This window comes from Pungitius pungitius, chromosome 13 (assembly GCF_949316345.1).
Source record: "Pungitius pungitius chromosome 13, fPunPun2.1, whole genome shotgun sequence".
In the NCBI taxonomy this organism is placed as follows: Eukaryota; Metazoa; Chordata; class Actinopteri; order Perciformes; family Gasterosteidae; genus Pungitius; species Pungitius pungitius.
In genome coordinates this window covers 9,515,239-9,539,907 of record NC_084912.1, presented here as the reverse complement: position 1 = coordinate 9,539,907, position 24,669 = coordinate 9,515,239, and the positions used below count along the sequence as shown (strand labels likewise).

The 24,669-nt window shown below is 42.8% G+C and overlaps 4 protein-coding genes across 5 annotated transcripts; 2 read left to right on the top strand and 2 right to left on the bottom strand.

Annotated features, from left to right (window-relative positions):
- Positions 1-611: 611 nt before the first annotated feature.
- znf511 (zinc finger protein 511) lies at positions 612-3,286 on the top strand. Of its 2 annotated transcripts, none has more exons than XM_037465999.2 (6): positions 612-1,065; positions 1,149-1,225; positions 1,721-1,892; positions 2,005-2,129; positions 2,488-2,736; positions 3,045-3,286. In XM_037465999.2, the coding sequence occupies exons 1-6, from the start codon at positions 889-891 to the stop codon at positions 3,115-3,117; spliced, it is 873 nt and encodes a 290-aa protein (XP_037321896.1). In that variant the 5' UTR covers positions 612-888; the 3' UTR covers positions 3,118-3,286. The 2 variants fall into 2 exon arrangements, with proteins under 2 accessions (XP_037321896.1, XP_037321895.1); XM_037465998.2 differs by having other exon boundaries at positions 613-1,065; positions 1,691-1,892; positions 3,045-3,282.
- On the bottom strand, positions 3,278-5,734 carry msx3 (muscle segment homeobox 3). Its single transcript, XM_037465996.2, has 2 exons — positions 5,194-5,734; positions 3,278-4,848 (listed from the first exon to the last, which is right to left on the bottom strand). Exons 1-2 carry the CDS (start codon positions 5,687-5,689, stop codon positions 4,418-4,420), a joined length of 927 nt encoding a protein of 308 aa, XP_037321893.2. The 5' UTR covers positions 5,690-5,734; the 3' UTR covers positions 3,278-4,417.
- A 15,199-nt stretch (positions 5,735-20,933) lies between these two features.
- Positions 20,934-23,817, bottom strand: fuom (fucose mutarotase). Its single transcript, XM_037466442.2, has 7 exons — positions 23,590-23,817; positions 23,274-23,342; positions 23,126-23,196; positions 22,931-23,029; positions 22,773-22,846; positions 22,520-22,604; positions 20,934-22,204 (listed from the first exon to the last, which is right to left on the bottom strand). Exons 1-6 carry the CDS (start codon positions 23,672-23,674, stop codon positions 22,538-22,540), a joined length of 465 nt encoding a protein of 154 aa, XP_037322339.1. The 5' UTR covers positions 23,675-23,817; the 3' UTR covers positions 20,934-22,204; positions 22,520-22,537.
- Positions 20,991-22,450, top strand: si:ch211-217g15.3 (uncharacterized protein LOC368914 homolog). The gene is made up of 4 exons (XM_037466441.2): positions 20,991-21,049; positions 21,204-21,267; positions 21,394-21,431; positions 21,521-22,450. The coding sequence occupies exons 1-4, from the start codon at positions 21,042-21,044 to the stop codon at positions 22,173-22,175; spliced, it is 765 nt and encodes a 254-aa protein (XP_037322338.1). The 5' UTR covers positions 20,991-21,041; the 3' UTR covers positions 22,176-22,450.
- Positions 23,818-24,669: the final 852 nt, after the last annotated feature.

Genomic DNA, 24,669 nt, shown 5'->3' with positions numbered 1-24,669 from the left:
AGTGGCATTTGTCGCCCCCCGCTGCTGACATGGCAGAATGGCTCAAACTCGCTCACAGACTTGCAAGACTTCATAATCATGTGAGTGCATTGCATATAATTCTATATTTATATATATGTCTGGCCACTGCTTTCAGCATGCCTGTCTCTGCGTGACCTGCATTGTGACCGCTTACCTGGGGTCGATGGTGGCGCAAAGTTGGCGGGTCGAATCCCGGTTGCAAGACCCCATACCCCTTATTGCTCCCCATGCAAAATGTAATGCATGGGCTATAATGCAATCACCTCAGTAATATGTATGTGTCTTTTCCATCCAATATGAATACAAATTAGATAATATACACCAGTCAGTGTAATCCTGTAAAGTTCAGCAGCACCAAAAACCATATTTTCTCCTTCATTCGGCTGTATACAATTATGATCCTTTGAGATATTTATGATAATTATTTTATGTCTGATATATAAATATTTACTTTGGTGCTCCATTTTATAGATATGCCATTTCCCGAGTACGTCTCCCGAGTCTATTCTTCCGAGAAGGCAAGTGCGCCGTTGTCGGTATTGATGAAGGATGACTATCCAGCGAGTAGGGTTACACATGCGCTCCTTAGCGCCATCTACCGTCAGGGAGTTTGAAAAGGAACGAACGCGTCTCGGACTAAAATCAGATTTTTCTTTTCTTGTGTCACACGGCGAAGCCGTGAGAGTTGGCAGCTCTGAGTCTGGCCCATTTGGTGGCGCCATGGCAACGGTGTTTGTTTTTTGACAACCACGAACGAACACCGTTAATGACGTCAGTAGCCCGCGACAACTAAAACGAAAACAAATAAACTCCCACAAGGCATTTGGAGGGCTCTACCCGGCCAAAGAGAAGGGAAACCTGGACACGATGCTGCAACCCGAACCGGTCCGTCCTCTGACGGACGGGTTAGTGTGTAATGTGTTAGTAGAAAGCTGCTCGTCAGCAAACACACAGGACGCGAGGCCGGGTGAGGACGAGGAGGGGAATCCGTTCAACTTCACCCCGCAGCTCATCCACCTGCACAGGGACCACGAGCTCTTTGAGGTGAGCGCAGTAGCTCCGACCGACCCGTACTCATTCCCCGCTCTCATAAACCGCCATGGTAACACGCTGCGTGTCGTTCACAGGACGGGGATGTTCACAGACACATGTACCTGCAGGACCTCTACGTCTCAGAGGAGGCAGAGGACCAGCACGCACTCTGGTATGCAGACACACCTCGAGCTGTGAGGGGTCTGTTTCTAGGTTGTGTGAATACAGACAAAATCAGGTCTAATTAGCTACGTGGTGGATTTGTTTACTCCTTTAGATGTTTTTACTCAGTTCATTAATTTGCAGAGAAAGTACCACAGAGTTTATTGAAATTATACATTAAAGTGAATGGAAATAGTCTTCCCCAAGTTACTTTCACATTATTGCTACTGTGGTATTTCAAAGTGAAATAAATATGAAATTCGCCATTACATTACACATCCACGATTTGAGTTTTAAATCTTATACTAAAGATGTGTGATAGTATTTCATACACTAAATAGATTGCTGTGAATAGTGTGACTTTGTAGCAAATGAGATAATCTCAGATATGAGAACTTCTGAGCTCATTCTAGTTGATGCTTTCCTCCATAACTGTAATATCAGTGGTGACCACCTTCTTCTGGTCCTTTCTCAGCGTGTCAGAGTTTGCCTGCCACTTTTCTAGCTGCAGTGCAGTCTTCAGCAGTTTGGAGGAGTACGAGCACCACTACAACTCCCTTCACAGACACGTGTGCTGCTCCTGCCGTCGCTCCCTGCCGAGTGCCCGGCTCCTTGACATTCACATTCAGGAGTGGCACGACTCTCTCTTCACTATCCTCGCCCAGAGGCAAGATATGGTGAGCTAGTCTGAGTCTGTGTCCTCTCCCATGCCATCTGTAATGTAAATAATGTAAATTGAAGATGAATACTGATTGAAGTTTTCAATGTTGCCTCCTTTTCCCTGTTCAGTACCAGTGTTTGGTGGAAGGCTGTGGACAGAAGTTCCGAACGAGCCAACACAGGAAGGACCACCTAGTTAGAATTCACAAATATCCCCCAGACTTCAGATTTGATAAAACCAAGAAGAACAGAGGGTAAGACTGAATATTTCATCCATTAGATGGCAGCAAATCCTCAATAGAAATATTTCTCAATGCAAAGTTTGTCAGGGAATTTCAATGTTTGTCATAGTAAACAGAAATTATACCTTTGAATTGAGTGGACGCAATGTTTTTTTTTTTTTTTACTATTTCATATTCTCCTGTTAAGATAACATGTTAATCAATGTATAGCTCGACATTCTATTTCATGCTTTGTTCAAACCCCCTTGTAACTTTCCTTTAAACACTCAGCTACATTGTGAGTGGCATTAGACAAGTGTTTTATCATTATAGAGGATTTTTGTCAAATCCCCTTGTTTGTGTGTTTCTTATATCACATCTTTGTTAACAGAACAAAGGGGCAGCAGCAAAAAGACACAGCCATGGAGGTCGTGGACAATGTGTGTGAGTCTCAGGGTGTGTGCGAGGGGATGTCTGATCAACCCGAGCAAGGAGAATCCATGGAGACGCTTGTGTGTGAGGAAGAAGCTGCTAGAATGGCAAAGCCTGCCACTTCTGAGGAGCACGGCGATGTTTCTGCTGCAGATCCCAGCACGGAGAATCCGAGCACCGAGCCCCTGAAAGCCCGATACTCCTACAGGTTAGTCTTTAAACAAGTCTGCTTATGACTCCATAAGCCTCAGTACTTTTTACCTCTAAGAGGACCGTCAGACATTGTTAACCATGTTCTGAGGTTATCACTTGTAATTTAAAATTCAAATCTTCTTAAAGTAAATATGTGCAACAATGTTGTAAAGTTTAGGTTAAGAAAGCTGTAGGCTCTTTCTATATAAAATACTACACTAAACATATGAGGGTGGAGATCTTCACAATATTTACGACAGTTTTTCTTATTTTTACGATAATTAATTGGAGATATTAAACACAAGCTGTGCTCTTGTCTCTCAGGATTCCCACAACAGTCTGCTTTGGTCACGGCTCCGTCAGAGGCTTCAGAGGGCGACGGGGAAGAAGGAAATGAACCACAATTCACTTTTCACCCCTTTTTAGATAAATAACTTTCTACCCTTGTCTTGTGACAAAAATGTTTACTGAATATGTTAAGGAATGGGTCCTTGACTTCAAATAAAAAATGATGCGAATAAACATTTGTTCAGGTGATCAGCCATGTAGCTCAAGGAAATCTTTAAATGACAAGTAATGGGGAAGAGAAAAATAAGACAGTCAGAATTTACATATATTTCAACCATTGTACAAAACATCTTTTCATCCATCATATATAATATATACTGTACATTGATGACTGATATGTCTATCAGCCATGTTAAGACTTGTGTTTGCAAAAATAGCTGAATTTTTATAGTAATGAAACTTCTTTTTAAAAGCTCTTCGAACATCTTGTAAAACAAATATATAATCTGTGTATGATAATTATAAAGCAGATTTATTTTATAGATGTTTATATTTCTAAATCTGGGAAAATGATTAAGCTAGAAACAAAATTGAAAAGAAATTGTCCATTTAGATATTTTTATGAATTTTAGGTAAACATTTGAGGTAAACCTTTTTGAAGATTACATTTCTGAAATATTGAAACATATATTTTTGCAGACATTTCTTTACAACAAGGATAACTAATGGGCACTTCAATGGTGGTTCTTGTTATTGATTATGAATTATTGAAGATGTTCAGCTTATCGCGTGGATGTACTTTCGAACAAATTGTGCTGTTACATTCTTTTGAATTTCCTCTGTATAGCCTCCACTTTACCAACCAAACTATAAGCTCCGGTTTTGGACTGAAGCTCAAGTTATTAATTTGAATCCAAAGCTATACAGGCCTATAGATAATAATGTTATCTCTTGCAACATTAAAAACACTTGACTATTTAGGAAATACCTCTAATGGAGTACAACAGCTCATAATAGGAAATTTAAAAATGCCTATTGTTCAAAAAGTGAGTTCAGCAAATGTCCTTCGTTGAAGAAAAGAAAAAAGGATTTAAATAAATACACTGCAAAAAATGTCAGCAAATCATTTACAGAGAATCTTGAATTCTTCATAAAAAGATAAAATGAATGAAAAAAGTACATCCAGTAACAACTTGTTTCTGTTCCCTGAATGATTATTTTTTAAATGGAAAAATGTGTGAAAAATATACCTTTGTCATTATAAGAAAATATTTTACATGTATTTAAAAGGCTTCAGAGAGGTCGACTCATAAAATTGACACTTTTTCAGTGTTGGTTGTTTGCTGTATTAAGGCATTTTCTTTTTAAAAGCAGCTTTTCCAACCGATGCTGTTTGAAGTGTGAGCGCGTTAAGACAAGTAGTACATCCCATATGGTCCACCAAATAGTCCTGGGACGGGGAAGGCCGGCCGCGGGCCGTTCAGGGGCCCGTAGAGGGACGCTGCGCCCATGGGTGCGCTCAGCGGGAACGGAAAGGCAAAGGCGGGCAGCAGCGGCTTCGCGGCCAGCTTGAACTTCTCCAGCTCGGCCTCCTGCAGTCTCTTGGCCTTGGCCCTGCGGTTCTGGAACCAGATCTTGACCTGGGTCTCCGTGAGCCCCAGTGAGTTGGAGAACTCCGCTCTTTCTGCGATGGAGAGGTACTGTTTCTGACGGAACTTCCTCTCCAGAGAAAGCAGCTGAGAGGTTGTAAAGGGAGTTCTGGGTTTCCTGTTGTTCTTGTGTTTCCGTAGATTGCACGAGGTCGGGGTTGGAACTGCTGGAAGTATATTTATGGAGTCACCTAATTGGGAAAGAAAGTACGTGATTATTATAATAGTTATTAATAATTAACGTGAAAAAGGACAGCTTTGCAAGAATGCTAAATCAGCTCATAAAACAGATTATCGGAAAAACGTTTAGAAATCCAATTTCTCTATATAACGTTACATTTAATAACGGATGAGATGGTCTAAATATGTCATCGTATTTTCTCACCACGAAAGTCCTGGAACACTGTCGTGCATTCACGCGAGGTTCTTCAACCAGTGGCAACTTCTATATTTATAATATTTTCCGACTTTTGGACAGTTTAAAAACAGCTTCTTTTTCTGGAAAATTAGGAAGACAAAGAGTGTCCTACACTCACTTGGAAAAGCTGCGTGAGGAGCCTGAAACCAGGGGCTCGTCTCCTTGTCGCCGACGTGCGTCGCCTCCGGTTTGGACCGATGAGGTCCCCTCGGTGACGCACACTCGGTCTCGTCTGTCCGGATGCAGCACGAACCAGGCTCCGGGGAGCGGAGGCTTTTGTCCGGCGTCCTGTCCGATATGAGCGATTCCACACTGAAAGGTATATCTAAACTTTTGTTTTTACACCTTCTGGTGGGTGACAGGTCCAGCTCGTCGGTTCGCATGTCGCCGGTGACCCGATCCTCTGGTGGGGTCTCCCCCGGAGCAGCCGAGGGCGGGGATCCTTGCGCAGGATTCATCACGCACAACTGAGGTGCCATACAACCAATGTCCCGGCGGCTCTCTCCGTTACTTTTCGACCTATTCGCGTTTTCACTCTTGGAAATGTTTGATCGTCCCGGTCCAATGTTGCGTGTCCAAAGTTTTTTTTTCGCACGGACCTTCCTCTTCTTCATTCAAGTGACATGCGTTTCTCATCTCTCGGCCTGCCTATCAGTTTGTGGATGTTCCCACGTGACCCGGCTAAAAGTTTTTGATAGGCCGGGCCTATAATGACAGTGTTGTGGTCCATTTCATGCGCCCCTGTGGTGCCCTGACGGATGTAAACCACTGATGAGGGGCGTGCCTCGGTATTCTGCCCCCCCCCCCCCCCCCCAAAAAAAACCCCTCTCCTCTTCATGCCCCTTTGTCCCCCTCTCCCATAACACAGGAATTTTTGTTGGTCCGTCTTCCTCCCCATTAAAGGGTTTAGTTTGTGCACACCTGCCCAGATGCAAGTCTGAAAAACGCCTAAACATTCAAATATTGTTTGACATTCTTGGCATATAAATATGGAAACTATTATCTTATTGATCATAGCTAAATTATTACCCACATTGTATTTCCACATGGGCTGCGTGGAACGTAATGTATTTTTTGTTTGTTCTATTACGGCCCGATCTTCACTGTTCTGATTCACTCTCACTGCTGTCATCCTCCCGGTTATCAGCAGCAACAGGAAGCTGCTCAACAGCCACAGCACCCTTCACACTACCTTTACAGCACCAATAATTAGCATCTAGCTGGTGAACATATAGTCAAGCATTAGGCAGCTAAAATGGCAGATAATTCCCTCAAAATTAGAGCTCGAAGGGGGAGAGTAATTCAAGAAAGGATGTCAGACAGACATACATCCATCCAGTGGAGAGTAGTATGATTTGGCAACGGTTTACTACTGTTGTCTAACACGATGATATGTTGACAAAGGTAATGTTTACAGCTTGTTCCACTGCCCCTAAAAATAAATAAAAGGTTCAGCGAAAGACGCAAAATGTAAATTCTGTTGATTACAACTTACTTTTTTTTTATCTCTAGAGATGTTGTTAACACTTTTGTGCAGTTACTTGTCATCAGACCTCTAATGAAAATATCTTACACAGTTTATCGCTGTGGCGATTTGGGCTGTGATACACAGGACTTAGTGTACTCTTAAGAGTTATTATAGCTATAAATGTCTATCCTGTAATCAAATTATCTATGCCTTTGAATTGCCCCCCATTACCATCTTTTGTGTTCATCGCCTGGAATCCCTTTGCGAGACAGTAGAACCTCAAATGATGTCAAAGAGGCCCATTGAAGAGTCCCATCCAAATGCGTCTTTTTTTGGCTGCTCTTCAAATCAAGTCAAATCATTTTCAGTGAAACCCAATATGTGAGAGTTTTTCCTCGCTTTTGGGAGCCGTTGTTGTCCCTGCAGCAGCACACTGGCTGTCTGTCTGTAGGACAATTGGTTAAACGGACTTAACTGTTTCTCTCCCCGAGGTAGCCTACATTTCTGCTTTGATCTCGCTGCCTGGCGCCTGTCTGCTCTCTCTCCCCCTCTCCCTGACTGTGTGACAGTGATAGATCGCTGGGTAACCATACAAGCTTTCAATGACTGTAATTTAGTGCCCAACGACATCACATTCTCCTCTACTTACTGTGAATATTACCCACTCTCGCTCTCTCCTGTGTGAAACTGGATGTAGGGCTATCTAGAATGCCTTGTTTTATAATAAATGAGTGTGTTGTATTTGTATGTTGCCAGAGAAGGCAACAATGAGCATTTTGGTTTGAGAAATTAGAATTTAAGCATACAGCAGTGGCAGTGCTACAGTTCTTGTCATTTATATCCATATACTTTTCAATGCATATAAACAACATGATTATTTTTGTCTAAATTGTATCATAGGAAAAGTGGTTTTACTGATAAGTGAAAACTATAAATGTCGACCAGGTGGTGGCGTTAGAGAAAAAGTCAGTGGGTCATTTGAGTCTTAAGGCGTCGTCTTGTGGGCAGCGTGGACCAGCGACCCTCGATCCAAGCAACTACTGTGGTTAAATAGGACCTGTCAGTGAACAAAGTCAAACTGAGTAAACAAGTACATTCATACTGTTTTCTTCGGTGTTGATTATTTTAGTTTCCTGTCCGTTAGGGCTAACTGTCAGTCAACCACCACCTGTGTCTGTCTCTTTCTCTCTTTTACACACGCCCACACGCCACTCTGAAACCTGCCCACTCGCCAAAGTTTGACAATGTAATTGTGGTTTTCAGAGGCATGTTGAAGCAGGCTTTAGATATTTCATTTAGAAAATCTTTATCTTTCCTAAGAGCTGACAGGGCTTACAGCTACCCAAAGCAAGCCGTGTGAAGGAAGGCCGGAGTCATGTGGGATAAAACTTTATGAAACACACTACGGGGAACTAACTCTGTGTAAGCATTGATTTCCATACGCACACGTATCATATTTATGATTCGAGCCATGTCATGCAGAGATGTGACCAAAGTCCACTTTGCTTGCGTCTTTAAATCTGTCTCTTTGTCTATATTCAATGCAAATGTCCTTAGTGTTCAGTAAGAACTCCTTGTAATGTATCTGCCACTCCAGTGTCAGGAATGAATCACATGTTGACCCTTTTTGGTTTTTTATGCTGAAAAGGGATTTCAGTCTGACTCCGTGCCAGTCCTCCCACTATCGTCTGTCATGATTCATCAGTGTATGTTAATTACTGAAAGTTTAGCCTAAAGGGCTCATTTAAAAGAACGGCACGCTAAAAAAAAAAGTTTTTAACTTGACACTTGGCCCAAGCTCAGTTTCACTCAGGTCCAGTCATACCAATCAAGTCAAAGAGGACGAGGAGGGCCTGAGGCGTTCCCAGTGATGTTTCCTCTTATCTGATCAGTGCTTGAAGGGAACTGCAACAACACGTCAGCCTTGATTAGCTGTTTCAACTTTGCCACTGTCAGCACATTGTTTCATGTGATTCGCTGCACCGACTCAAGGTTGGCTGTCACCTGACAAGAAAGGTCACTGACATAACCTGCTCACCATTGAGACATCCGTATAGTTTCTCCTTGTTGTGACCAGCCTATGGATGTTTTTCACGGTGTCAAAGAGTATGTTGGGACAGAAACTCAAGAGTAAGCACTCAATTCATCATTGTGCTTCCACGGAAGTGCCTGTTTGATGGTCGGCCTTCTCTTTGATGGCACACTTTCCAACCCGCCTCACTGCATGACCGTAAGATGTGGTTGGGCGACACGTTTGACCAATCGAATAGCTTTGCCCTCACTCATTGCTACCAACTTGTGCATCAGCAGGACAGGATCAAACCATGTAATATTAGCCCAATATGTCTGAACAAAAAATAATTAGTGATTTCTTTAGTGCGCTGCCGTGTGTAAAAAAAAAAAACGTAGCTTGGTTATTATTCAAAATGAAAACAACCCACCTATAAAAAAAGATTGTATGACGGTGGTAAATAAATCCTCCCTTTATGAAGATGGCAGAGACACAATTGTACAAAAATAAATACAGGGGCATAGTTACAGGGGCTCTGTCCTTGAAGGCCTTAAAATGTTGCACTTGTTTGTAATGCAATTGAAGCTGAAAAATACAGGTGCGCAACAGCCAATAATTTGAATGTAAATTTGTGTACAAACATAACCGCGGGTTGTCTGCTTGAAGCGCCACCAGTGAGGTTGATATCTCATTAATTTACGTCTTTCGCAAGGCATCCAGGGGACTCACACGGCAGATGATGCTTGAAACCATTGTAATTACGTGATGGGTTGTTGATTGGTTAAGTGCTTTGCATTTATTCTCTGCATGTTAGCATGGCTCAGCTGCCAGGGGAAAGCGTTGACAGGCAAGCAGCGGGTGGGTTATTATGCCTCTGTGCGTTGTGTGTGCGCAGCATATTGGGTTTGGTGACAGGAAGGCGCGTTCCACATGGCGTCCGACAGAGACGGGCAGAGTGGTTGGCTGAGGGGGGACCCGGCGGTGAGTCTTTCACGCAGTGCCAGGTGCTAACAGGTGAACACAGAGATATTGTTGCTGTATTGTAGCGGTATGGTTACGCAGGGGCACAAAGGGAACCGGACACTCTCTCTGGACCTGGAGTGAGCCAGAGGTTGGGGTGAGCTCAGTGACAGCGACGCTGACAGCAGGGGGTGACTCAGATGGAAGCCTGCACTCGGCGATGATGAACAACGGCGAGGATGATGATGTCGTCTGAGAATGACCCAAACACAAAGACCACTAGTCAAATGGTCATTCGCTCGTTATTGTCTGGCCATGATGTAGCAGATGTAGGCGTCGTTAATATCGGAGTGATGACTGAAGAGGAGCAGGAGACATCACATGACCGACAGAAGCAGGAGAAACCTGACACACACACACACACACACACACGCACACTTGACCCATGCAGTGACTTGAAATATAGAGAAGCTTAGCGGTAAACTACTGAATAAGTCTCTGGGTGAAATATGAGCAGCGTTCCTGTGGTTCACAATGGGACACGAAGGACTGGAATGTAGTGGCTATTCTGTGGTAAATGAATAATAACAGGAGAATGTCACCATTGCACTAAATATATTTTCTTTGCCCCCCCCCACCTCCACGCACACAGACAACCCACACACTGTACATTTACACTGTTATATCTCACAAAATTTCCAATTAGCCTCTGAATGAATTGCAGAATGAGGTCAGACCACAGCGCACTGGGGGACGGGTCTGAACACAGTTTGGTGCGGGCCCACTGGAAGCTGAGGATGGAGCGCTGATTTGTGTCAAGCTGTTGGTGACAGCTGTTGCTGATTGGCTTTTTTGCAAATTAGGTTAAACATTTCACAATCACAATATTACAATTGACTTCTCTGAAACCACTCAAGTAACGGCAGCTGGACTGCATCATGCTGTGACAATTTCAACTGTGACCAATCACACAGCAGCACCTGTTGGGAGATGAATGGTGCACAAAGACACTCAGTTGGTGAACAAAGAAGTCAACTTGCTTAATTTTAAGTTAAAGATCATTGAGTTATGAAATAAACTAGACCTATGATGAGAAGTTAAATGATACATTCTGGTACAATATATTGTAATAATATGACACAGAGTGTCCTAGAGGTTAAAAATGGACTACACTGAATTGTGTTGTGGTTTTTGTTGCACACGTTAAATATACAAAGTATTTGTACTCATCTATTTTCCATCTATTGATATTTATTTATTGTGTCTATTGGACCAAACATTGAAAGAAAAAGAATAATAAAGAGCAGTAGTTTGACATCTTACATCAAGAAAGTGAATACACATATTTCCCAATACATCTTTTTAGATGACACAATAGCTTAATTTTGGACAATTCTGCATTTTTCTAAATCTCGATCTAAGTAAGTACAAGATTACATTAACCAAAAGTGCACTCAAAGCATTGCATCTGATTTTTTGCTTTAAAGTCCTTGCAGTACTTTGTAGTTGATGGATTTCAAAGCATTTGTTTGGACCTTAAGCACTTATCAAAATGGACCATACATATTTTCTCAGAGCTTGTGACTCACTGAATTCAAAAGACGTTCGAGGCATCTCAATGATGTTAATAAATTTTAGTCAATAGTTATTGTTGTGGCGTTGATAATGTTCACCACAGAGAAGTCGAGACTGGAACAAATTAGGGTCACGTGACTTGCTTAGGGGCATTTTTTGTCTTTGCTCTAGATGGTGGGAATACCCCTTTGATTTTGCCTTCAGATTTCTCAGGCCATCACATGGCTAACGAAACTAAAGTCAAAAGCTGTACTTCAGCTGTCTCATCACATGTGAAGGCATATCCAGCTACATACAAATAGCGTTTGATTAGAAGACATTTAGGGTTTCTGTGAGGTTGTGAGGGTGCGCCTGTGATCTCAGCACAGTGACAACCTGAACAAATATGCTGAGTTGATTCTTCTGAGATTACAAAAGATTCCACGTCGTTTCATGAAGCTCTTGAAAGAGATGGGAGGGTAGAGCAGAGGCCCCTGAATAAACAACCATTAAACTCTCCCCGCCGCCTGTATGAAGAGAAACTCCAGACTTGGGGCCGTGCTTTGAACATACCAACCACAAAGAAACAGAATTAAATGTGGGGAAAGAGACGTGGTTTAAATGAGGAAACTCCTTTTACCATATACTTGATCTTTTCCATATCGGACACTAGAGGCCGATTAGAGGACCATTCGGATAAAGCGAGGAAGGCGGGTGGAGGGAGAGAAGAGGGGGATGAAGAAGAAGAAGATGAAAGCTTTGTTGGGCTGAAGCTTAATGAGCTGGAAAACACAATTGAACTTCTCTGAGTGTGGAAATTGCTGTGAGGGCATCGTAAATTAGCGGCAGTGTGGGAGCTAGCCCGCTGACAGAAAAGGGGCTTTGTATGGTAAAGGCATCTTCACATGCCTTCAGCCACCGCGATCCTCACGGCGCTATCGCGGCTCCATCCGTCGCCCGACAGACGGCTCGGCGGTGACTCTTAAACATGGACGTGGTACCTCTTCGGGCAGCGGTTTTGTGCTCTTTTACACCATGCTGTCCCGAGGCTCTTTACATTGTAGTTATTACGTTTCTTTGTGTCCTGCTACCTTCTTGTGTCAGATATAGCACAGATGGACAAAGATACAGCACAGTCTGCGAGGGAGAAACGGAGCGAAGAGGAGATGGGTCCCTCTCTTTTCTGATATTTAGTGAACTCCAAAGGGTGACTCTTCATTCTGGCCTTGCAGGCTTGGCACATGCCTTCTGTTACTAAGTGGCTTCATATTGAAAGGCTTTGCAGTCGCTATTCTCTCTCCCACTGGGTGCCAGCCTCTCTGCCCTGGCAGCTGCTGGGCTTTAGAATAGACCCATAGTTTTGCCTCTGCAGGTGAGCTGCACAGCCAAAACAGGGCCCCTCAAAGGCCCTTTCAGACCCTCAATAGAAATCTGACTTGGGGACAGAGGAACGGGTGCACAATGGCCGCCTTCTCTAGACACAGAGAAGATGGAGATGAGCTATTGGGGTGCTGCTTTAGTGTTGCTTATAGCCATGTCGAGGAGAGGTGATGAGAGAAGAGAGGAGAGGACAGGATGAGTCCTCCCTGTGAAGTTTTGTGAAGGTGTGGTTCATCCTCCTGTGTGACTCTCTGCCACTCCAGAGCAGGAATGTCCTGTCGCCCTGCGTCTTCGAGACCTGATGAAACAAATTGTTTTTTTCCAATGTTGTGCAGGGTGAACAGGGTGAAACTCGGCTCCTATATCCACACCTCCCCTCTTTTCACCCCTCCTCTCCCCCCCCAGACCACTGGAACTCCTGATCGCCTAGGCAAACCTCATCCCATGCCAGCAGGAAGGAATGCACTTCCCTCTGCTCCCTCTAACCTTCTTTTAATAGTTTGCATTTTTAACTTTTATTGGCAACAGCCTTCACTGACATCTGAGACCTAAGAGTTGGCAACAGAGAGGCAGGGCAAGGGAGGGGATTGAAAAGAGTGAAGGAGAGGAGGGAAGAAGGAAAGGAAAAGAGGGTTATCCTTTCTCTTTGTTGGTAATGGCATCACATCCTGTCAAACTACAACAAAAGAACATCAATACAATTTGGGAACCTGGATCCCCATGTCTCTGCCTTCAAATTCTGACTTGATGCTAGTTTACTATTATTGTTTTTATTATTGTTGTGTTTATAGTAATCTCTTTTGGTGACCCTGCAGCTAATACGTCAAACATATTGATTGACAGAAGTGGGGAAATGGGGAGCAATGTGACCAAAGAACTGTGTGGATGCATTAGAAAACATTATGAATTAGTTATGTCAGCATAACATTTTTCTAAAAGATGTCAAGATGTCAGTGACTTCATAGCATGAGCATTTTCATGTATTTTCATTTAAAGTGTTAAAAAATATTGTAATGTCTTTCTTTGCCCATATTACCAAGCCCTGCTTCAAAATTCAGAAATGTTTCTGCAGCGTATTTTTTGTTATTGCCAACATTTTGCACGAGATTTTAAACACACAGTCGTCTGAAAGATTGCTGAGCCTTTAGCTGTGTAATACAATTAAGTTGGCTGAGAAGATGCTATCAGTGCCTGTCTCATTTTTCCTTTCTTCTCTCCCTCTCCTAGTGCTCCTCCTCTAATCGGTTCCACTCTGTTATTGCTTGCCCCGGGGTTTTTTTACCTCTTTGCTCAACTGCTTTCACAAGCATGACAACAAAGGCTACTCAAATGTCTGATAGTCCCTTTATAGACACAGTCACTGTGTGGCTGACCTTACTGCAGTTGTTGCCATAATTATGGAATGATTGCTGGCTGATCTGACGTTTCTCACACCTTCGTAAGCCAGGGATAGTTTTCACCTTTTGAAGTCAGTTGACCGCTCTTGAAAAGGTTAAGTGGGGAATGGGGGTTCTCGTGGTCAGCCAGAGGGCCGGGCAGACGCAGACAGACAGTGACCGCTGCCCTGAGGGACATGAAACACGATGAAATGGACAGTTCAGACAGTTCAACACAAGCTCTGAGGACATACATGATCATGAATGCAGCGCGCTTTGTGTACTATTTGCTCCGAGGTTTTGAGAAGAAAGAAGCACTCATCGTTATTGTGTTTGTTTAATCGCTTCGATTGTTGGGTGCAACCTCAATATGTCTTTGTTGAGTTGTAAATAGTTCCTGAGATACAGTACAGTGTAAAACAGATGTGCTCTGTTAAGAGCTTGTATATTGATGCCCAAACATTTCATCAAACAGTGATTAGAGCAATAAGTATTTGACCCTCAGCTCAGTGAGAAAGCTATTCATTTTCACAGTTTAGTTTTACTTCCCCAAATGTCATAATTGTCATGTCAATTGACAATGTCATGTCTAAATCGTACAGAAGTTATGTAAAAACACATCACTCAAAAAAGCAACATGTGTATTTCTGTTTAACAGTTGAATTAGATACAGCACAAAGTGAGTGGCAGCAAGTCATCAGATATCAGCGGCGGCGAGCCCCTTCCCTTTCATGCTGCGTCTGTGTTGTCTGCATTCTGCAGGTATGTAATTATGGTTTGAAAAGGTCGGAGCCGGGCTTTCCACAGGGCACAGCGTGGGAACAGAGCAGGGTCTGCGAGATGAGGTCAGGGAGCAGCTTGATGGTAGCTACCAGAGATGGACATTAAGGGACAGTCATCCTCCTCAAATTAAAGTCTGTGGAAACAGCTCATGGCTCTGACTCATATCCTCTGAATGTGCCGACCATTGAAAGATGTGTAATGAGCATTTTTTGCAATCTGGCATGAATGGAGATTGTTGTAGTAGATACAGTTGATGAAGTACACATTGCATGTAACAGGATTCCTTAAATATGATTATGATTTGTCAGTTTTTCGCACTGGAGTTACTGAACATCAAAATGCACAAAAAGTTATACAAATGAGCAAATTTTATTCTAATCATTGGAAATGACTTTGCTTGATGTAAGGAAGCATCTCTTAGGATGATTGAGACATCAGACTGTATTGTCACTTGATTTACTCACAGTATGTAATGACTATAGTACATTTATCTGTGTAAGGAGATCGTTGGATTCATATACATACATGCACTCAACACACACTTTTCATTTGTCTTCTCGTTATTTGTAATGAAAGGTCAACGTTCACCTTCTGATTTCATACTGAGGACAAAATTAGTATTTTCATAGTCGGCTGCTTATTACAGTCTCTCTCACATAGCTCAGTTGTTTTTAAAAAGTAAGAAAAAGTAAGTTAGAAAAGTTTTAGACACTGTGTTGCTGCTCTACAGCATTTCTTTGGAAAAGCCTTTGAAGCAGTGATCCAATTAGTAATTGTTGATCAAAGATTAAGTGATTATTTTAATTACTACGTCAATCAGTAGGGTTGGACACTCTTCGTCATCCCAAAGTCTGCACTTACGTATATTATTATTTTGACTGTAACAAAGATACCATTGTATATTTGAGGTAGGAGGATACACCCTGAATCCCTGAGATACAAACAAAACGTATTATTCTTCACATACATGAACTGAGTTTGTTATTCCTCATCATGAATAATAAAGCAGAGTTTGAACCTTGAAAAGATGAGAGTTCTGTCAACAGGCCGTTTTCTATCTAATGATAAAAAAACGAAAGCGGCAAAGACTAAAAAGTCTGCTGAAATAACTGAGCAAAGAAAGCACATGTTTCTTTAATAAGGATGAAAGGCTGGCGCTCTTGTAACCGGATCTCTTTGTAGCAGGCAGCTCTCCATCAAGGAACAGCAGGATCCTCACTTTAACCCAGGAGCATCGGGACAGATGGGACTCTGACACGCAAACTCACGCAGACAAATCAGATCCACAGCCAGAGGATTTTTGTGATCTCATGGATTTTTTTTGTGATCTCATGGATTACGTGCGGCGAATAAGGGATAGAGGCAGCAGTGTAAAGAACATCTGTAACACCTGTACTCGCTGTCCCCTCTTCTCTCTCGTCGTGACATTGTTTCAAAGGAAGGGCTCCCCGCTGAGTGCTTCCACGATGAATTCTGGGGTGCTGGGGGTCAGAGGTTAAAGGTTAGGGGTACTCCAGCTGCCAGCCAGGACCGCAGTGGACACCAGTGAAAAGGCACCGAGTGGCTGGAGGGGGAGAGGGTGGGCCACAGGACGGGGCAGAATATGTTTCTCTTTTTGTCTTGTTTGATGTACCACACCCTCAAGGGCCTCTTTTCCCGTTATGGCAAAAAGAAAACTCTCAGATGTTAGAAAAAGAAGACAAAACACATGTAGCATTAACCCCTGTCCCCTCAACGGTGAAGGGCTATAATCCAATGTACTATTTGAGAGTTACCAAAAGATCCATTTAGTTTTACGCTCATTATTTTTGTTGCCCAGCCCATTTACTGTTTGGTTCCCTCTAACTGCTTTCATAGTGTCGGCCAAAGCAGTCATCTGTTACAAAACCCGGCTGAATGCTGTCATCCCAGCACCAAACACAAAACAAGGACTAGTTAGTGACCAGAGAATCTTAAGCAGCTAGAGAACAATTTCTCTCAGGAGAACAACAACATTTGTTTTGGCTGAATGTGTAAGCAACTTCTTCCAAGATTACCACATCAACTTCAATGCTGAATGTGTCAGCGTTATGTTTTCAATTTGTTTCAGCAGCTCCCAAAGTGGAAGGAAAGCGTTATTCTAGGTTTGAAGATTAGGGAAAAAGAAATAGCTTCATTTTAGTCGTTTTTTTAGTAGTGGAGTCTCCGCTGTTCCTTTGTTTATCCTGTAGGGGGCAGATCTCCAAATTAATGAGCCACATGTGCCGAGTGTTGGCAGGACGTGTTCTTCATTTAAAGAGTTTTAGTTATACTCGAGTGGAAAATGTTTTTTAATGAGACATGTCCAAAACACAGTAAATGGCCATTAAACGTATAACAGGTCCCACATGAGCTTAAGAGGGCTGCGATTGAGGCTGTGTGTGTGTGTGTGTACGTGTGTGTATGTGTGAGAGAGAGAAAGTGTCTCTGCATATTATTTCCATGGTTGATACAGTCTAATATAAGGTAATAGCGTCATTAATGGGGAACCTTCACAGATACTCGGATCAGCTTTTTTTCAGATTAGCTGCCCTGAAAACAAAGGTCACCCATATTTATCTTTGTCCCCTCTGAGGCAGACAAAGAGCCTCCCAGTCTTCTGTCATCGGTTACATAAGAGAGGGGAGTCCTTCTTCCTGTCTGTCTCCCAGGCGTTACCTGAGGAGATAGTCAGGTGGCCGCAGGCCTCAGACTAACCAGCTCGTCGCTCCCCTCAATAAGCCGCCCCTCTAACTTCCCACTGGGTTGTTCAGGAGACATAATTAAGCATTAAGCATCAGCACGGATGCTACGAGTGCCGCTTGTAACTGTTGAGCAGATGGCTCACTAACTCTTCCTGCCTCTTCTGACGTCTCCCCCCGTTCAGCAGACCGTCGTCACGGCACTTCTCGTTGGCCTCTGCTCTTCCACGGAGGTCCTTCGTCCCAGCCCTGTAATTGGTGCGGTTGAACTCCACTGTGAGTCGTCTAATGTGTGTTTAATGGTTATGGGTGAAGCATCAATTAAGTTAATTGTAGATCATTCAGTTAATTTTAGTAATTTAGAAAACCCCAGCCTTCCTAAATGTTGTGAGTGTGTGGAGGAACATGACGGAAGTCTGCGAGTAAAGACAGAGGGGTGGTTAGCCTCAAATGCAGCCGTGTGCTCCAGGACGACCTTTATGGGATTTAGTGATGGTAATGACGGTGATAATGAGGTTTTGGATCTGATGATTGTTTTGGAGGGGTGGCTTGTTAGTCAGTATGGTCATTGCTTGGTTTCAAACAGAGTTACTGTGCTGAGGTTTAGCGTGGAGTCTGATGTCATCGATGACTGTTTTCCATTTGTTTCTTTACCTGTAGAGAGATGCAACTTTAATTCAAGTACAAACACGAAGACTTCATTACTTACACTCTTAGCAGATTTGAGAAAGAGCCAGGACATCAGATCCTACAATTACAGTTCGATGGCTGGGTGGTAATGAGCTAACCAGCAGGGCACGCTCACATGCACTGTCGTGCACTTGTGTGGCCGTGCAGGCTGCAACAACAAAGCACATAGAGGCTTAGACAACAACACACACAGGGGGACAGTGACTTTGTTGTCTGTGCAGGTGAATATCTCTTATATGTATATAAGCTGTATCTTAACATAGACAATAGTTTTCTGCTGTAATAATGAATCGTATAGAGAAGCAAAACCAAGCCAAGAGCATTTCTTTCAAATGGGAACATAAATTATCTTTCGATAAGTTGCATTTAAATAGTTACAGACAGGCAATTCATTCTTGGCTCACCCCTGTATTTCGTGCAATAACTCTGTGTGACTTTTAGTGTGTGTGTTTTACGGTGTTTTGGCAGAGACTCTTTACACCTGCTGACAACTCAGACTCATTTGGGTCTGTGGGTGCCCTGTCAATTTCAAGGTTTTGTCAATTATGTAATACATATGTGTTAAAGCATTGTACCTACACACACATTCAACCAACAGCAGGACATAAGCTAAAGTGTGCACTTTGTAGTGTGACAGGAGGAGGGGAAACATTTTTGGCAGATCAATACGAACCTTTTTCCAGAGGTGTCGGGGTACAATCTGCACAACCCACATGTAAAAATGAAATGATCCTCACATCACAGGAAGGCAATTAGAAGGAAGAGAAGGAGAGAATCACACAACATGCAGCTATTTACAGCCAACAATAAAAACTTGTTGTGACACATTTTGTGAAATATACCTTTTTTCGTTAGATGAAAACATGTATTCTCGGTTTTATTTATATCTTCACAATGATTTTATCCCAGCAGCCGCTAAGTTTGGCTCAACACAGAGAAGAAAAAAACGGGCTTCCACCAACTCACTAAACGCACAAGTTAATAATTGAATTAGAGTAATATGTGCAAAAAACAAACTGTAAAAAGTTCCACTATTTTAAAATACTTAATTGTAATATTTCAAAATGGCTCACGGCGCTCTTTGTTTAAAACAACCTCTCTAAATATTTCTTCCAGTACCACCGTGGTTTTAAACTCTCCGTCCCTTCATCACCTCAGTGGAGTGGCTGCAGCAGAATTCCGTCTGATGGGGAGCTACTCATTTACTGGCCATCAGAAGTTCAGGGAGCAAAGTCCTGTGGTCCATCTGTGCTGGTAGCTGCAGGGCCTCTGGCCTTCCCGTGATTTACTCATGTGCGTGGGACACTTGGGGGGGAGTGGGGAGGGAGGGAAGAGAGCGGTAGAAGCTACAGCACACTCTATCCATCAAGCCTCATTGGCTCAAATCATACTCCTCACCGTCAGTCCATCAGCCTTTGTCCAGGATGTCTGTCACCATTATGAACCTGGCAGACATGTGTAGATGATTACCTTCATGAAGGCAGTCCAATTTCAAAGCAAAAAATAATCTATGCAAAATGTCTGACTAAGCGTGGAGTAGAATGAGCAAAACCAATGCTCAGCTAACTACTGTAGGGGGGTCTAGCATTTGCTTGCAGATGGCTCCTTTTTGGGGTAGAAGACAGTAGACCAGTGCGTGACCTGCGAGTGGAGGGGGGGGGGGGGAGGGGGGCGGGCTAGTCAAGGGGTAACATTGGACTTATACATATGGATCTGATAGAGAGGGCAGATAATCAGCAGACACAGTGGAGCCATCCCTTGAACAGAGAATGAAGTGTGTAGTGTGTCTGTCCTTACAGTGTCTTGTGTGTGTGCAGAATCCTGTTGTCATGAGACATTATTAACCCATATGTTAACTTAATGATGAACCTCCTACTGTTGTATGAAGAGAGAAAGGGGAGCAGTGAAGAGTCTCATATGAAGTAAACGCTAACCTGAGCTACGTGACAGAGGGACTGCCAGACGCTGCACTGACATTAAATCACATTCTTTCAGTGTCTATATGTTATGGTTGAATCATTTACATTTTTTAATACCTGTGTAAAGCAACTTACAGATTCCCATGGTCTCAATTTGTTTTCAGTTTGGCCACAATGTATCCATTAAAGTAGTTGTAAGTATCATTCCGGCATAGGCAGTTTTATTGTGAAACAGGGACCTTTACAGCGGCATATTCTCTTGGCTAATAATTGCTGCAGTAAGCTTTGTGGCTGGCACTGAGATCACAGACCAATCGCCTGCCTTCAAACCTTCTCCTCGTCGAAGGCCTTTATCATGTGAGGGTTTCAGGACAGAAGATGCTGTTCAAAAACCCTCAGAGGCTAATTTGTTTTGTTGGGCTGTACCAATTATTTTTTATAATAAATTAAAATATGTTTGGATAGGCACCGCTGAACCCTTAAAATTGCTTCAAAAATGAAAGCGAGGCAATTATTAAAGGTGCATGTACTGCTAAATGGCAAATTCTAGAAATTTGATGCTTACATAATCTAGTACAAAAACAAAGACTGACTTTGTATCTTTACTGTAGTTTTGAGCACAGTTTATCTGGATAACCTCAGTAACGTTGGTTAATGGGGCTGATTAAAGAAACATTTACAGTTAGATAATTGATTTATGAGAAGATATGTCAACCTCAGCTTGAAGGCCATAGACTTGTATAACCGTGTGATCACTGATTGCTGAAAAGGAAGATTAATGTAGTTGTAAAACTGGTTACATTTTCAATCACGGTAAAATAACATGGGTGAACTAAACCAAGGGTCACGATGATCTTAATCAGGACATGTATATATACATTAAAAAGTACACATTCACTTAACTCAATGACAAAATGAGGTGTAAAATCAGCAATTGTCATGCTAAATGTTTACAAAATGTAGCTTAAGGAAGTGAAATACTTACAGCGGACATGTGTATTCAGAAGATACAAAGGTCAACAAATTATCCTTGGTTTATTGAGGGAACTTTGGTCCTTCATTTTCTCAGAAAGTGGACGGGTAACTACTCATTCAGAGCCAAAGAGTTGAGCTGAAAGCAGTCAACATGTTCAGGTAAGAATGCTATGGATCTCCAACAAGGGTTCCTAACCTGTGTAAACATGTATAGAGTGCATGTTTTTTTTCTTTGACTTTTTAAAGATCTGTTGTATAATATCTGTCACTGTGTTGAAATCTAGACGTTAATCCAGATTCTCTTCACTTGTAGGTTTTCTTTGACAGTCTGTGTTTGTCTGATACTTGGCATCAGCGCAAAGCCATACAAACCCTGGGTATGTGTATAGTATGTATTCCACTGGGGAGTCTACAGCTACAAATCATTTTCCTAATGAATTTAAAATGACAAGCATGTCTGGATGTTGGACATGATTCATGCAATGTGTGTTCTCTTTTCTCAGAATGAACTCACAGATGGAGAATTCCAGCATACGGTTATGTAAGTTGTAATTTCCTGTAACTAAACCAGAGAGTAATTGTCTCTAAGACAGAGGAAATGCAGGCTTAGATTGTCTTTTATTATTTCAGGTCCTTAAAGGAAGGACGCATGGAAGTAGAGCCTCCTGAGGACATGGATGAGACTCACTATGAGATCGACCCTCACATGATGATCTGGAAGGACACAAAACCCTTGAAGGATGACGAAGACTTGGATAAGCTGTACCATCCTTTAATGGCTGATCTCCTCAATCGTCATAAAGAAAACCTGGAGGCCCTCTCTGCTGCTGACATCCAGGCAGAACCCTGGCAGGAAGTTACCCACTTGAAGAACCATCAGGAACTCGAGAAGGCTAAAGATGACATCAAGGACTGGGATGAAGTCTACCGCCAAGCGAGGAAGGAGCTGGACGTGTATCTAGCTCCACTAATTGCTGGACACAATGCTGGTGAAGAGGTCCGCGTTGCTCAGCCTGAACCAGAGAAGAATGAGTACGGGCTGCGTCACCGTGACAACCAGGGTTTACCAGGGCAGATGGAGCTGGTGAGGCAGGAGGTCGAGGGGGGAAGTGAGGTCAGAGTTCACCTTCATCCAGAGGAGGATATGGATTCCCTGTACCACGAAGACCTATCCAAAGTCACCGGTCACCAAGAGGATACTGAAGCTGTCGCTCCTGTTAATTTCCCATCCCAGAGGAGGTACAGCCAACCAGAGGAGGATCTGGACCATCTCTACCACCAGTGATCTTTCAACCACTCATCCTGGGAAGATCCCTATCATTTCAGACCATACACAGGAAAATAAATTAGTAAAGAAGTGTCATTTGATTTCATTAAACTGTCTCAACGAATGAACATAAATTGTTATTATTTAACACATTTGTACATCAAAGACTTTGTGTATTTCATTGGTCATGCAATAGTTCATTTCTGCTACATCTAAACATATTTTATCAGAGATTATAAGAACAATGTTTTGAAGTGGAAACGGAAAAACCCTGAAAATAAATTTCATGCAAAAATGTGCACACTCTCTTGATTTTCCATAGATATAATTTCATCTTTCATTGTTACTAAAATCGTCATTACTTTAATAGCTTCTGTGTGTCACTGTAGCAGCTCAGCAGTGAGGACCCCTTTCTTCAGTATCACATTTCCATACAGTGCTGTTTCCCTGAGAAGAAAGAGCAGACAAAACAATATCATTTGTCTGTTGTGGGGATTGTAAAGCATTATGTTGTGCAAATCATAATTAACGAATAATTCAAATCTGTAAAATGTCAAGACACCGAATGAAACATTCAGGTACAACAAATCCAACGAAGGCAGCCAAAATACGCACCCTGTTGCCACGACAACGTAGGCTTTCTTGGCCCGCTCATAGAAAGCAAACCGCTCCACCTTCTCAAGGGGAGACTACATGCAAACAGAAATAAACATACAAGAGGGTAAAAAAAGAAATCTGAGGCTATTCTTTAATATGTGACTCCGTCCTTTTACCTGACACCCCGCCTGACCCAAGAGCTGTGTGTAGGTGTCCCACACAGGGACAGCTAAACATCTGTGTTTGTCACTCTCTACCAGATCCATGACTGCAGCCTTTAAGAGCAGAGACACCAATTCATTATAACAAAACTATCCACTCCTTATTGCCCCCCCCACAAGACCTCATTCAATGATTCATGGGTCCTGTACCGGAGAAGGGACGTAGGTGTCCAGGGGCAGCAGCTTCAGAATGGCCTCCAAAAGCCGTGGGATTCCTAAACCTACATGAAGATCGGAAGCAGTTGTAATTGAATACACTTGGTACCCTTTTAATTTCCAAAGAGATGTATTAACATACCATCAGCTCTTATCTCTTTTGGACCGCAGGCACAAATGGAAGATGATGGGAAATTTGCATCAGCAAGAACTGAGAAAAACAAATCAAAAACAAAGTCATTGAATGACTTAATGAATAACCGAATGACACATCGTGGCTTCTGCCAGTTTAAAGGTTAATGACGCTGGGAGTTCTGCTCGGTCACTCTTTACACTGGGTCTCAAACTGGATTAGCCTTCTGCCCTAAAAGCACCGTGCACGCTGCAACTGTGCAGCTGCCGCAAGAACAGCCAGCGCGAGGCGACCAAGGTCACGTGTGTGCTATCAAATATCATACCCAGCTCATCCCCGTGGCCCATTTTAGCGAGCGCGTACAGCAGCTCGGGAGATAAGACCGAGGGGATTCCCTTCAGCACGACCATGCTGTCCACGACAGGGCGGAGAGGAGAGGAGAGTCCAAGAAGACGCCGCTGCGCCTCACATCCGGGTTCGTTTCGGGGTAAGACACGCGAGCACGCGTAGGGTTTTAGCTCTTCCGGGTGTTGGGTAATAACTAGCTCCCGATCCCAATGCGCGCTCACGCTTCATTGTGAGTGTTTGAGCCCATTGTGAACTTGAATTGGATGCTGACTTACCCCGAGGTAAATCTACCCACAAGACAAGATGTGACGTTGGAAAGGTAAATGAAGAGGAGGGCCCACGTGTGTTCAGACTGTCATAATAAAATGTATACTTTGAAAACGTCAATGATTAAAGGTAGAGAAAAATTGAGGTTGGGCCCAAGGACGTCTGGGTAATTGACTTGTTTCTTGAAGGGTTATCTTCTGATCTGTGCTATAAATTGGATTTCAAGTGCATCATTTCAAGCATTTTCATAATGAGAATTGCAAAATTAAAGCATGCCCTGTTTTAATGGAGAGGGACACAGCCTCAACCTGCACGTCTCCTCTCCATTTGAACATGACATGCACAAATTCTGCGATGTTGATTTTGAAAATACTTGAAAAGATTGTATGATGAAACGATTCTCAGATTGTGCAATCCTTCAGTAACTGGGTTAAGCACATTTCACTGTTAGTCACTGTAATATTTGTAGACACGTTTTTATATGTCCTTTCCTGCTAGTGAATATGTCATGTTTTCCACGTTTCATGTGTGGTCTTGCTGATCTGACATGAAACCGCCATGGAGAGCGCAGAGTGGAGGCAAACGGTACGGCTGCCTCAATGAAGGAGGCTTGCGAGAGCCCACAGGTCGGATTGTTGGGCCGTTCCTCTTCTTTGACACTTATCTTATATTTTGCATAAAATAATAAAACAGAGCCATGTGCCAGTTGGCTCAATATTATATCAACATAACATAATTTTATTTCAAGCATTGATTTCCTTTGTTGCCTTTATTTATGTCTAACTGTTAG